This window comes from Helobdella robusta, assembly GCF_000326865.2.
Source record: "Helobdella robusta unplaced genomic scaffold HELROscaffold_49, whole genome shotgun sequence".
Lineage (NCBI taxonomy): Eukaryota > Metazoa > Annelida > Clitellata > Rhynchobdellida > Glossiphoniidae > Helobdella > Helobdella robusta.
In genome coordinates, this window is record NW_008705246.1 from 933,153 (window position 1) to 945,676 (window position 12,524).

General features: G+C 34.7%; 1 protein-coding gene across 1 annotated transcript; it reads right to left on the reverse strand.

Moving 5' to 3' along the window:
* Positions 1-753: 753 nt before the first annotated feature.
* Positions 754-8,783, reverse strand: HELRODRAFT_193399 (hypothetical protein; the record flags this gene model as incomplete). The annotated part of the gene is made up of 9 exons (XM_009026807.1): positions 754-969; positions 1,291-1,474; positions 1,914-2,054; positions 3,101-3,323; positions 3,642-3,896; positions 4,730-5,059; positions 5,295-5,422; positions 7,116-7,427; positions 8,627-8,783. 9 exons carry the CDS (start codon positions 8,781-8,783, stop codon positions 945-947), a joined length of 1,755 nt encoding a protein of 584 aa, XP_009025055.1. The 3' UTR covers positions 754-944.
* Positions 8,784-12,524: the final 3,741 nt, after the last annotated feature.

Sequence of the window (12,524 nt, forward strand, 5' to 3'; positions counted from 1 at the left end):
CGTAAGATTAGTGGCAATTGTAAGGAATACGAGCCGAAGAAGTCCGAGCTTGAACAAACTCATTAGATCTACTGGAACAGTAATTTGATCTTTGGGTAATTTTTTCACGTCAAAAGTATTCACTATTCGTATGAGTTTGTCGGTTAGTTAAGGCAGAATTTCTCAATCTTTTCAGGCGTTTTTCGCTTCCCTGAAACAATTTAAATATCGTCACTTTTTTTGCTCTTTAAAAAATCAGACACCGACGCTTTTAATTGACTAAAATTAAGTCGCTACTTTAAATTTTATGTTAACACCACATAAAATAGCGCGTTGTTCGGGCTTCTATATATTAATAATTTTCAATTTAAGCTCCTCAGCGTATAAATTGATCTTATTCCCATTTGTTACTCTGAACGTATATATAACTGAGCCTGAACCACCTGGTTTTTGCAATCGTCTTGTTTCCACTGGTAAATTTCCGTTCAACGTTTTTACATCGTTTTTGCTATCCCGATCCTTTCTTCTGAAAATCTTCACCCTTTTATCTGACAATTTTTCAGTTACATCGCACATGCTTCGAAACTAAACTCATTGCGAAGTTGAACATCCCCAAAACGGCGCCAGTTGTGCATATCATACATATAGAGTATATACATGTTATATTCTACATATAAGCGCGTATACATTTTTGCTTGATTTGTTGGTTTGATGACATTCTTAATTGTAGACTACCTTTCCTTTTGTTTGTGTGCCATCGCATTAATAATTTTTATTTAAGACCATTTTTATTTATCATTCGTTTATAACTTATTTAATTTTTCGGTTATTTTTCTCGTTGAATTGCTGTATGCTGAAAACAAAGTTTAATGAAAAAAATGATAAAAAAATATTTGACGATGAATGAGAAATAAGAATGAAGTCGGATGCTGAAATACAAAATAAAAATTAATGATGCTCCTCGTTCAGCCGTTCAAGGTTTGCTGAGATCTGTTTGAAAAAATAATTCAAGCAAAGAAGGTTATTTTGCTATCATCACATGTGCTGAACATTTTTTTTTTAAATAATAATGATAATTTAAAAGTCGATAAACTACTGACTGACTATTTTTCGCCGTGCTTTTGATGCAAATTGTGAATTAAAAGAAAAATTTGTTAACCACGTTCACGTCAAAAATCAATACTTTGTAACATTTGTTTGCTTGTTTGTTTATTTGAATGTTAACGAGTTTGAAAGGAACATGTTTGGAAATATATAATTTACGTATATGTATGCACGAACGCTTGCTAAAAAGAATTGAATTCGTCCTACTTCTTAATGCCTCCGATCATTTTGTCGTCGTTAATGTTTGTTTTCACGTCACCTCTGTTCTTCTTCCGGTTCCTGCAGTGTTGAATAAGCGGGATGGAAGAGAAGAGGAGGCAGTTCATGAAAGCGGCGAGAGAGAGCAAGAGGAAGACCTTGTTGTAGGACTGAGTCGTGTCATATATCAGACCTGCACACACGGGCAGGAGAACATGTGTTTTTATCATTTTTATTTCTGTATTTTTAGCACTACTTTCACTAATATATCATCTTAGAATTTTTTCATGCGCTAATGTTGTTTACTATCGTCGAAGAAGTCATACCAAATAGAAAATTGGATAACTTCATGCAGTATTTATAGTTTTGCATAACTTTTGCTTAATTAATGGAAACTTTGTAAATTCGGAAAGCCATCACAAAATGCTACCACATAGATCACACAAACAAATATCACACTCATTTAGATCACACACAAACACATATATAAACAGCAACAAGTGCTGAAGATGATTGATCGAGAATGAATTGGATCCTATACATTTGAGATATATTGAGATCTCAAACATTCTTCAACCACCACATAGACATGCAAAGCTACACAAACCAGCAAAAACCCAGTAACATCAGACCTGAAAAGAGAGGAGCCATTGAAATTCCAACCCCCGTGCAGAAGTTTGTGGCTGACCATGCCACGTCGATGTGGAGGCCTGTGGCTTCAGCTGAACAGGCGTACAAGTAGGTGTAACTCATCGCCAGTAGTAAGCCGTCAACTGCAGTGCAACGTTTATCATGCTCTTAACATTGGCATACACGGATGTTGCTTATATTGAGATATATATCTATGTGTATATATATCATAATATATACGTTTATTATATATGTATATATATATGCATATATAATTTATGAAATCTACCGAATTTCTAGCTCTGGATAGCTTTTTAACTACATTTCTCAATTTTTCTAACCAAATTCATGTCATCATTATTTATTTTATTAAAGTTAGAATAATATACAGATTTCCAATTTATTCTCGAGTGTATAGGACCTATTTCGATTGTTCAATCATTTTCAGCACTTGTTGCGGTTTATATAGGGAATTTGTTTAGCCCAGGCTTTTGTTCCACAAATATCGAAAGAATAAATTGGAAAACTTTATGTCATTCTAATTTCAATAAAATAAATAATGACGAAAAGAATTTGGTTAGAAATATTGAGAAATGTAAACAAAAAATGTGTGTGTGTGTGTTCAAGTTTAAAAATAAAAACCATCTGTAATTTTTTGTTTCTGAGTGTGTAAGAAACTTCTTCACCGACGGATAGAATTTCAATGTGATACAGACGTGTGGAATTGTGTGTCAGAGTATTGTGTGTCAGAGTAATAATAATTAACATATTAGCTTCCCATTCCTTCACATTGATGTTGGCTTAAGAATAATTAATTACTTCGCTGGGCTGGACTCATTTCCGATAAACAGGAGTGGACCAGGCATTTACAGTCTCAAGTCTTTACGTCATTATTAAAAGTTCAATCATAACAATTCCACGCACACGAATAAAAAACATCCAACTCGTGCTGCTGGCGATTGGAGCAAAATTTCAATTTTAGTCCATGTAAGCCTGTAGAATCCAAAAAATGAAAAACGACAACATCAGAAAAAAACTTGTTGAAGAGAGCAACATAATAGAAAACATCTCGAGAGGAAGATTTACTTGGTTTGGACATGTAAACAGGATGAACTTAGAAAAATTACCATTATTCAACCTCATTCAACCATATAAAGAGTAAGAAAAGAAAAGTTCATCCCCAAAAGACCTGGACTGACAACATCAAAGAAGACTTCAAAATAAATAACATAAACATCGCAGAAGCCTAAAAAATTACAAAAAATAGAAGAAGATGGAGTCTCTTTGTGACTAGTTATTGCCGCCCTGGGCTGGCAGACGATGATGACAAGGATGACGATGAAGTTTTCAATATCGTGGTTCTTGTTCCATTGCAGGTTCTTCTCTATTTTGCAATTCTGACAAACGCAAAGCTGGGGACATGTCATTCTATACTTTTAATAAAACTTTCGTGTACTTTCCATACCAACATACTTCATATGCTGATAGAGTTATTGAGCATCGGACGGAGAGTATTCGAACCAGGCCATTGCGTAACAGCGAGAAGCACGGCAATTTTACCGGCTGAGCTAACTCGCCGACCAATGTCATAATTATTTATCAGAAATGATAAAAAAAGTTAGACCAATCTGTGATAAGTTTTATAAAAATTACAAATTTAAAATAACAAGTCATTTTTATAAAAACTTTAAATTACCAAAATCTCCTCATATTATTTGCAAATTGTATACATTCAAAAACAATAATGAAGAGCTGCCTGTAGCGAGGCCGAGGATGGCTTCGTACGATGAATCGAGGGAGGTCCAGCAAGCATTCAAGATGGTTGCCATCGAACATGCGCAGATACTCACAAATATCAGTTTTCCCGCCAAGTAATCTCCCGGAAGTGATGTCAGAAGATAGAAAATGCATTCCGATAGGCTGAGTACGGTCATAACCAAGGAGATGTTGGAAGCTGTCAAGTTCTTCAGTGTCATGTAGTGAGGCTGGTGTGTGAATGGTGTGTGAATGGTGTGTGAATGGTGTGTGAATGGTGAGTTGAAGATGTGTCGAAGGTGCGTGGATGATGTGCGACCATGATTGGCCGATATAGTCTAATGAAAACGTCTATTAGTCGGCGTAATAAAACGGTTGATATGTGGTTGGTACTTATTTATTTATTTTATCAATTTATTAATTAATTTATTTATTTATTCGTTTATTTCAATATTATTTAAAGACATCAACAACAAGCACACAAGGCATGTAAACACACGTGAAACAACACAACCACACGCATTGCATGCCATTGAAAAACTCTTTACAATTGAATCCAGTCACGGCAATAGCAGAGCCGGGTACTTAACCGTTACACCACCTCGACGCCCATATGATTGTTTTGTGGCTAGTGACTGCGGTCGGTGTGCGACTGGTGTGTGTGTGGTTGGTGGGCGGTAGTTTGCGCTCTGCGTTCGTTTTGTGTGCTTGCTGTTGCTGATGAGTGCATCCAAATTTATTCCTAACAATACTTTTTGTTGATTTTAATTTCTACGTTTTATTTGGACGTAAGTGATGACTTTTACGCCAAAAAGACATTCCTAAAGAAGAACTGCCTGGCTTATAAATCCTCACCTCCGCATTCCTAACATTTTGTTGTCACTATTAAAAATTGTTATTGTAATGTACGCAACATTCAAACAAATACATTCTTTTCGTCCAATCGCTATTTCTTTTATTCCTTCATTCATTTCAGTTATTTTTATTTATTGCTTCAATTATTTATATATTTATTAATTTAATAAATATGTAATCAAAAATTTTCCAAACAAATTTGGACTACCAGCATGTAGAAAGGTGTGTAGTACAAGACCGAGTTAAAGAATTCCCCCAACAGCCAGCAGAGTACATCGCACCGCACCAGGGACTTCATGAGGGGGGCCCATTCGCAACTCTGTTTCTGATCTTGTCCCTGATGTAGGAGCTCTTGAGTTGGCTGCCGCTGTTGTAGTTGTTGCAGCTGTGGTTGTTGTTGCTGCTCTGGCTGTTGTTGTTGTTGCTGCTCTGGCTGTTGTTGTTGTTGCAGCTGTGGTTGCTGTTGTAGCTGTCGATGATGTTCTTCAGAATAGTCATCATCAGCAAAACTGGGAAGCAACTTCTGTTCTTCATCAGACTTCAAAAATGCAGATAGTTATTTGAAAAATTTACATGTTGTTAAAAGTTTTTGACTCTCTCAGCTTTGACTGAACACAATTTTGAAAAAATATTTAAAAGCCGATATTAGTAATGACGATACAATTTTTGGGTAAAGTTAACAAACAGCCCTGATTATAAACTAAAGAAATAATTAAACATTGAAAGGCATTTTTTCCGAAATTATTTCATGCATGACATCAGCACAAACGAACGTTTGGCAGAAACGTCCACGAGCCCAGAATTCCGAAGAAGAGTATGATGACCGCCTGGATTTGAAAGGCTGTCCTCCACGATGAATATTCAACAATGCAGGTCACCAGCGGGTTGTATATCAAACTCGCTGAATCATTTTTTAAACAAATTTATTTCATTCATTCAGAGAATGCTACTGATTCATTCTGCAAACTTAATGGTCAAGAAAGTTTTTTAATGGGTCGTTCTATTTAACTCAACATGTTACAGCGAACGGAGCTTCAATGCTCAATAATGCATACAAATATTTTATATAAACATTCTAGATATTACACCTGTATAAATATATATAATATACATACGAATGTACGTATAATGTAAATTTATTAATTATATATATATACATATATATATATATATATATATATATATATATATATATATATATATATTATCAGGACATTTATACAGCGCCAATTAAATTATTATCTCAAAGGCGCCATCATAAATAATGCAATAAATTCATGAATGACCGCATCTATAAAATCTATAAATAAATTCAATAAATCATAAACATAAATTGTTTGTTACAACAAAAACAGGTAAGTTTTCAATAATTTCTTAAACATAATTAAATTTAATTCCTGATTTCTTAAATAAAAAGGAAGGCTATTCCACACCGAGGGTCCACAAACCGAAAAATTTCTTGTTCCAATCTTCAAACGGGTAGGCGGAACCATCATGTAATTCAAATCATCACACCGAAGTCGAATTGTTCGTGTTGAAACCACTCGTGGCAAACATTTGTCAACGAGGTATTTTGGTGCGCATCCATTTAAACATCTGAACATGATCATAGATATTTTAAAAATCACCCTTTTTTCAATCGTCAACCGGTGCAGTTCTTTAAATATAGGAGTTACATGATCAAACTTTACCCCACCCACCACGACTTTTGCTGCACGATTATGAATAGACTGAATCATAGCAATTGACTTCTCCGGCAATCCATAATACAAACTATTACAGTAATCGAGTCTCGAGTGAATGAATGCATGAACCAAATATTCAGCCGTTTTTTTATCTATTGATCTTCTTATCAAATTCAATTTTCGTAACTGAACAGTACATACTCTGGATAAAAATTTTATATGTTCCACCATTGTCAATCTGGAATCTAATATCCAACCTAGACTTGTTGCTGTGGAACAAAATTGTATATTCAAATCGTTATATATATATATATATATATATATATATATATATATATATATATATATGCATATGCATTAATTTACGAAATCTACCGAATTTCTTGAGTTTGATAGTTTTTTATTTTTATTACATTTTTCAATATTTCTAACCAAATTATTGTCGTCATTATTTATTTTATTAAGATTAATTTATTAAATTTACTCGTTGGTGAATATTCCCCTGGATACTTTTATGGTAACATTAAAACCCACAAAACCAATTATCCTCTTCGCTCAATTTTAAGTCAAATCCCGACGGCCACCTATCCACTCGAGAATGAATTGAAAAACTGAATTCTAACTTTAATAAAATAAATAATGATGACAAGAATTTGGTTAGAAATATTGGAAAATGTAATAAAAAGCTATCCAACGCTAGAAATTTCATAAATTGCTGCATTGGTCTTTTACCAGCATATATATATATATATATATATATATATATATATTTATTTATTTATTTATTTATACGTGCGTGTGTGCGTGCCTGTGTGTGTTTGTACATATAAATAAAGAGGAAATAAAATTTATTATAAAGAATAATTATTTGGATTAAGAGTTATTAATTATAGGCTCAGCGAAACCTACAGATAGCGTAGCCGCTGTTGACGCATGTCGTGGCCAGAACGTGTCGCTTGTGGCCTTTCGGGAAGAACTCGATGAGAGTGAGGCAGCATGTCATGTAGACAAAACAAGAGCCAGCCCCGAACAAAAGGGTGTAGGTGAAGAACATGACGGGCACCTGTTGGACGTAGGAGCTGCTGATGAGACTGAGCCCCTCCAAGAGGGTGCCGGCGATACCGCATATGCGATAGCCATTCCTTCCAAGGCGTTTGATGCAAATCGCTGGCAGGAAGGATATGAAGTGTGTTATTGCTATCTGTCCCATGCCCACCCAAGCTGTCGTTGTTGTTAATGTGGTTGTTGTTGATGATAATGATGATGTTGTTGTTGTTGTTGGTGAGGATGATGTGGTTGTTGTTGTTGTCGATGAAGATGTTGTTGTTGTTGATGATGATGATGTTGTTGTTTTGATGTAGATGATGATGTTGTTGATGATGATGATGATGTTGTTGATGTTGATGATGATGTTGTTGTTGATGTTGATGATGATGTGGTTGTTGATAATAAGTATGATGTTGTGAGGGTGTTTTTGGGAAAATAAATTCATTTGTTTTTAGTGGCAACAACAAAAATAATAATAATAAGGACATAATTGTAATGAAATTTTATAAGTAATGTTTATGATGATGAAACAACTAACAACGATAGTGATAGCGTAATGGTTAAAGGTGCCTGGTCTTGCTATTGCAGTGACTGGGATCGATTGCAAAGAAATCTCCGTCTATCACATGCAATGTGTGTGATGCGTGGTTTTCAGCGTATTCAACAAATAGGCTGCGTGTGTTTGTCGTTGAAACCTCTGAAGCAAACGCAAAAGAGAGATTGACCTTTAACCTTTTAACTTTGATGAGGATGATAATTTAAATGATTGTTATAATGTAGGAAAGATAAAGATGATGATGAAAGGCCGTCCAGGAAGGATGTCGCGTTTTAGGCCGAAATTGTGGTCCTTTGTGACAAGTTGGGAGGGGAGTGCAAGCTGATGTGGCATCCAGTTTTAAACTTTTTTCAATTTCCTCCAGGAACTAATAAAAAATTTTGCCTAAAACATTTGGTTAAAAAAATGAGTAAAAAAATTTTAGGAGGAGTTTACTTCTACCCCAAATAGAACGTTCGTTCAAAAAAATAAAAACCCAATGATGGTTTGCTCTTTTCCATTTTATTCACGAAGTTAATGTTGGAATGTGTTTGCTGATTTACATTTTCCAATCATTATTCGTGATATTGCAAATTTTTTTAATTGTTATCAGCGAAATGGCAACATTCAAAAGTAGGGGTGGGTCAAAAGATTTGTGACAGTTTGTGGCAGGAGGAGGAAGGATTAAAAAAATCGAAGGGACATCTCCTATGGAAAGCTCCCATAATCAAATGTTGAAATGAAAGTTACAAATTTTTATTTTTATTAAAAATAATAATTTTGACGGTTAAATATTACAAATCCCAAGGAGGTAACCGAGAGCAAGTTGCGAACGAACTTGCTATGGTGAGAGATTCATTGAATTCCTCCGTCAGCTTATTGACGATGATTCCAAAGCTGTAGAAGAAGCAGGACCTCGTGATGGTGATGAAGATGACACTCACGAACACCAACCATCCTCTTCTATTTTCGTTAAATTCACTTTTAAATGACATATTTTAAATATCTTCCTCTACATATATATCCACAAATACAACATGTATTTGTTATAAGAAAAATTATAAATACTATATACAACTAAATTTTCAATTTAATCATGAATAAAAATATTCCGTGCGAATTTTCATCTTGTCAGGAAGACAAATTTTCGTAAATTGTAGGATGGTACGTGTTAATATTGATCATGACGAACGACCGGCATGTGTGTGTGTGTGTGTGTGTGTGAGTGTGTGTGTGTGTGTGTGTGTGTAACATTGTAACATAACAATGAGAGATTATTTAACGGACACGGTCAAAATCAATATGATATGTCCGTCCATATCAAAGTTAAAATAACATTTGTGCATAAAAAAAAAAACATTAAAACAAACCACTAAAATAGAGCAAACCTAATTAGGAATATAAATACCGATTTCAAATATCATGAAATGTACACGTGCGCAACTGCAATAAATGTTACACGTTGAAAGGAAAATTTAAAATGAAAAAGACCAAGTTCGCACAGATAAAAATCTATCAACGAAAGATGTTGTCCCACTCCTGATTTATAGAATATTCTGACGTTTTGTTGCACATACAACACATACGTTGAAGCAAAAAAACATACAGAATCTTACACGTGAAGTGAATACACTTGTACAGTTATACAATACAGTATAAAAATACAGATTTGTATATGAAACATTCTATTTCAAGGAATCATATGAAAAAATTGTGCATTAGATTGATATCCTACACACACACATACCCACACACGCACGGACGCACGCACACCCACACATATATATACTATATACTATATATGGTTATATAGTAAAATGAAAATATCAAAATATGCGTACAGACCGGCCAAATTTAGACAGCATGAGTTGAATTCATACAATTAAATGATTTATAGAATTTGGGCGGATACAAGCAAACATTGCCGATCGACGAGTAACGTATATTGTGCATCTCTGTTAAATTGTTTATTCGATTTTTTTTAGCAATTTTTCGAGCAGAGTTGTTTTTAATTTTTTTTTAATAAAAAACTAAAAAATGTTGTAGTGTATCCGCTTTTAACCGATCGTGTTAAATTGGGACACTCATTTCTATATCAACTATGGGATAGGTGCACATAAAATCTAGATAGTAACTTTCATCAATACTATCAAAAATTGTAGATAGCTGATAAAAAATGGAATAATGGAATAAATGAAGATGCAGAGTGGAGAGCCCAAAGCTAATCAATGTTTGAAAATTCTATGAAATTTAATTTTAAAATCTGTCACAACTTGGCTTACTAGCTAAAGTGGTATTGTTACGCAAGAACTGCCTGAAGGAGGAAGTTAAGACTCGAATTTCTTAAACATTTTCAATCACCTTTTGAAATAAATGCTGTCTTGATTAATTTAATAGTTCAATTGTTTGTTTAATTCATTAACAACAATTTTTAAGACGTGCCATTTAAGTTATATATATGATATAACCAAAATTAATCAACCATGTAAATTAACAGAACACATGTTCTAATAAAAATACTATTATACACATCATACGCTACATACACACACACATCATACGCTACATAACCCAATTTTGGGTCAACGGAAGTACATTCATTCTGATTGCTATATATCGACCTGGCTCAGCACAACTGTCTGTTTTATTTTTTCAAGAACTGGTTTCAGTTTTAGAGCAGATTACAGTCTTGGGTTCTAAAGTTTTGCTCATGGGAGATTTTAATGTACATCTCGAAAGAACTGATGATCCATATTCCATCCGATTGGGTGAGGTATTTGAAACCTTCCAGTTAGTCAACTACATTAACATAAAAATATCTGACCACAGTTTAATAACAGTTGAAACATTGATTCAGACATTTCGTAAAATAACTGCGAGACATGTCAGGTCCTGGAAAAGTCTGGACGGAAATCAACTGGCTAGGGCTGTTTTGGATTCTCCAGTCTCTGAGCCTTGTCAGAGTAACAATGTCGAGATTGAATTAAAAATGTTTAACAACGAGTTAAAAAAAATTGTCGACAGACTTGTGCCTTGGCGTTTGATTTATGACAGAAGAGAAAGTATGGCACCTTGGTTTGATGATGATTGTCGACGGGCTAAACTACCTTGGAGGTGGATGGAAAGGTCATATAGAAATCACTCGACGACTGATCATCGAAATGACTGGTTGGTTTCTTTGTCAGAAAGAAATAAACTTTATTCTAAAAAACGTTCAAGTTACTGGAAAAATTTAGTCAAAGCTAACAACAACTCCAAAAATCGCTGGCAGATTGTGAACAGGGTTTTGTGTAGAAATAAACAAAGTAATAAATCCGATGATAATATCAACCTAAAAGCTTCTCAATTCATGCAGTTCTTCACAGAGAAGATCAACAAGATTATAATGTCTACCAACGTTTTGGTTCCGTCAGCACATCACAGTCATGTTACAAATCTTGTTTCATTAGCAGATTTTCCAGAAATAACAGAAACCGAACTTAAAGGCATCATAATGAATTCTCCTTCAAAAACAAGTTCACAAGATATTTTTCCGACGCATATTTTAAAGAAATATATACACTTGTTTATCTGCTTTCTTACCAGTTTTTTCAATCTCTGCCTGAGGTTGGGTAAATTTCCTGCTGGGTTCAAACATGCTACGGTTGTCCCGATTTTAAAAAAAGCTAATGGTGATGTCAACGATGTTGCAAGCTACAGGCCGATATCCAACCTTCTGTTTATCTCAAAGATCATGGAGTGCGTTGTTCTCAAGTTTTTGTTGAATCATCTAACATAAAACAATTTAATGCCTCTCAATCAATCAGGATATAGGAAGTTTCATTCAACCGAAACTGCATTATTGAATGTCCTATCAATTTTATTCGCCGCTGCAGATGCTCAGAGAATATCATTACTATCGTTTTTGGATATGTCGGCAGCGTTTGACTGCGTCAACCATGATGTTCTTCTGGCAAAACTGCGTCAAAATTACGGGGTAACGAATAATGTATATAGATGGTTTGAATCATACTTATCAAATCTGACACAACAGGTTTCATTTAATGACTCAATATCAGAGGTTTCCATCATAACGTCAAGGGTACCTCAAGGCTAAGTTTTGGGACCCGTTCTTTTTCTCCCGTACACGTCGGAAATTACCAAAATAATCAGCTCCTACGGATATGTCTGCCATGCATTTGCAGATGATATTCAGGTGCTGGTTACTAGTTCTCCTTGTTTGTTCAAAACTGAAGTTGAGAGATTTATCGGATGTTTATCAGAGGTAGGACGTTGGATGTCATCAAACTCGTTAAAACTAAACGAATGCAAAACTCAATTACTTCCGGTTGGAACGTGGCAGAAATTGCTGAAAATTGATTTTAGTTCTGTTAAAATAGGAGATGTTGATATACCATTGGCTGATACTGCTTCCAACCTGGGTGTTTTGCTTGACAACAAGTTATCAATAAAAAATCACATCAAAAAGATCTGTACATCAAGTCTTATCCACCTTAGAAGCATGTATAAAATTCGACATTCGTTGGATAGACCTACTTTGGAAACGTTGGTCCACGCCTTCATCACATCTCGTTTGGACTACTGCAACAGTTTGTTTTACAAATTGCCGGAATCATCAGTTGCCGTCCTTCAGTCGGTGCAGAACAGAGCTGTAAAACTCGTTGCTGATGGTTTGAAGTATGATCACGTGACACCGATTTTGAATGAACTACACTGGTTGACAATTAACAAAAGGA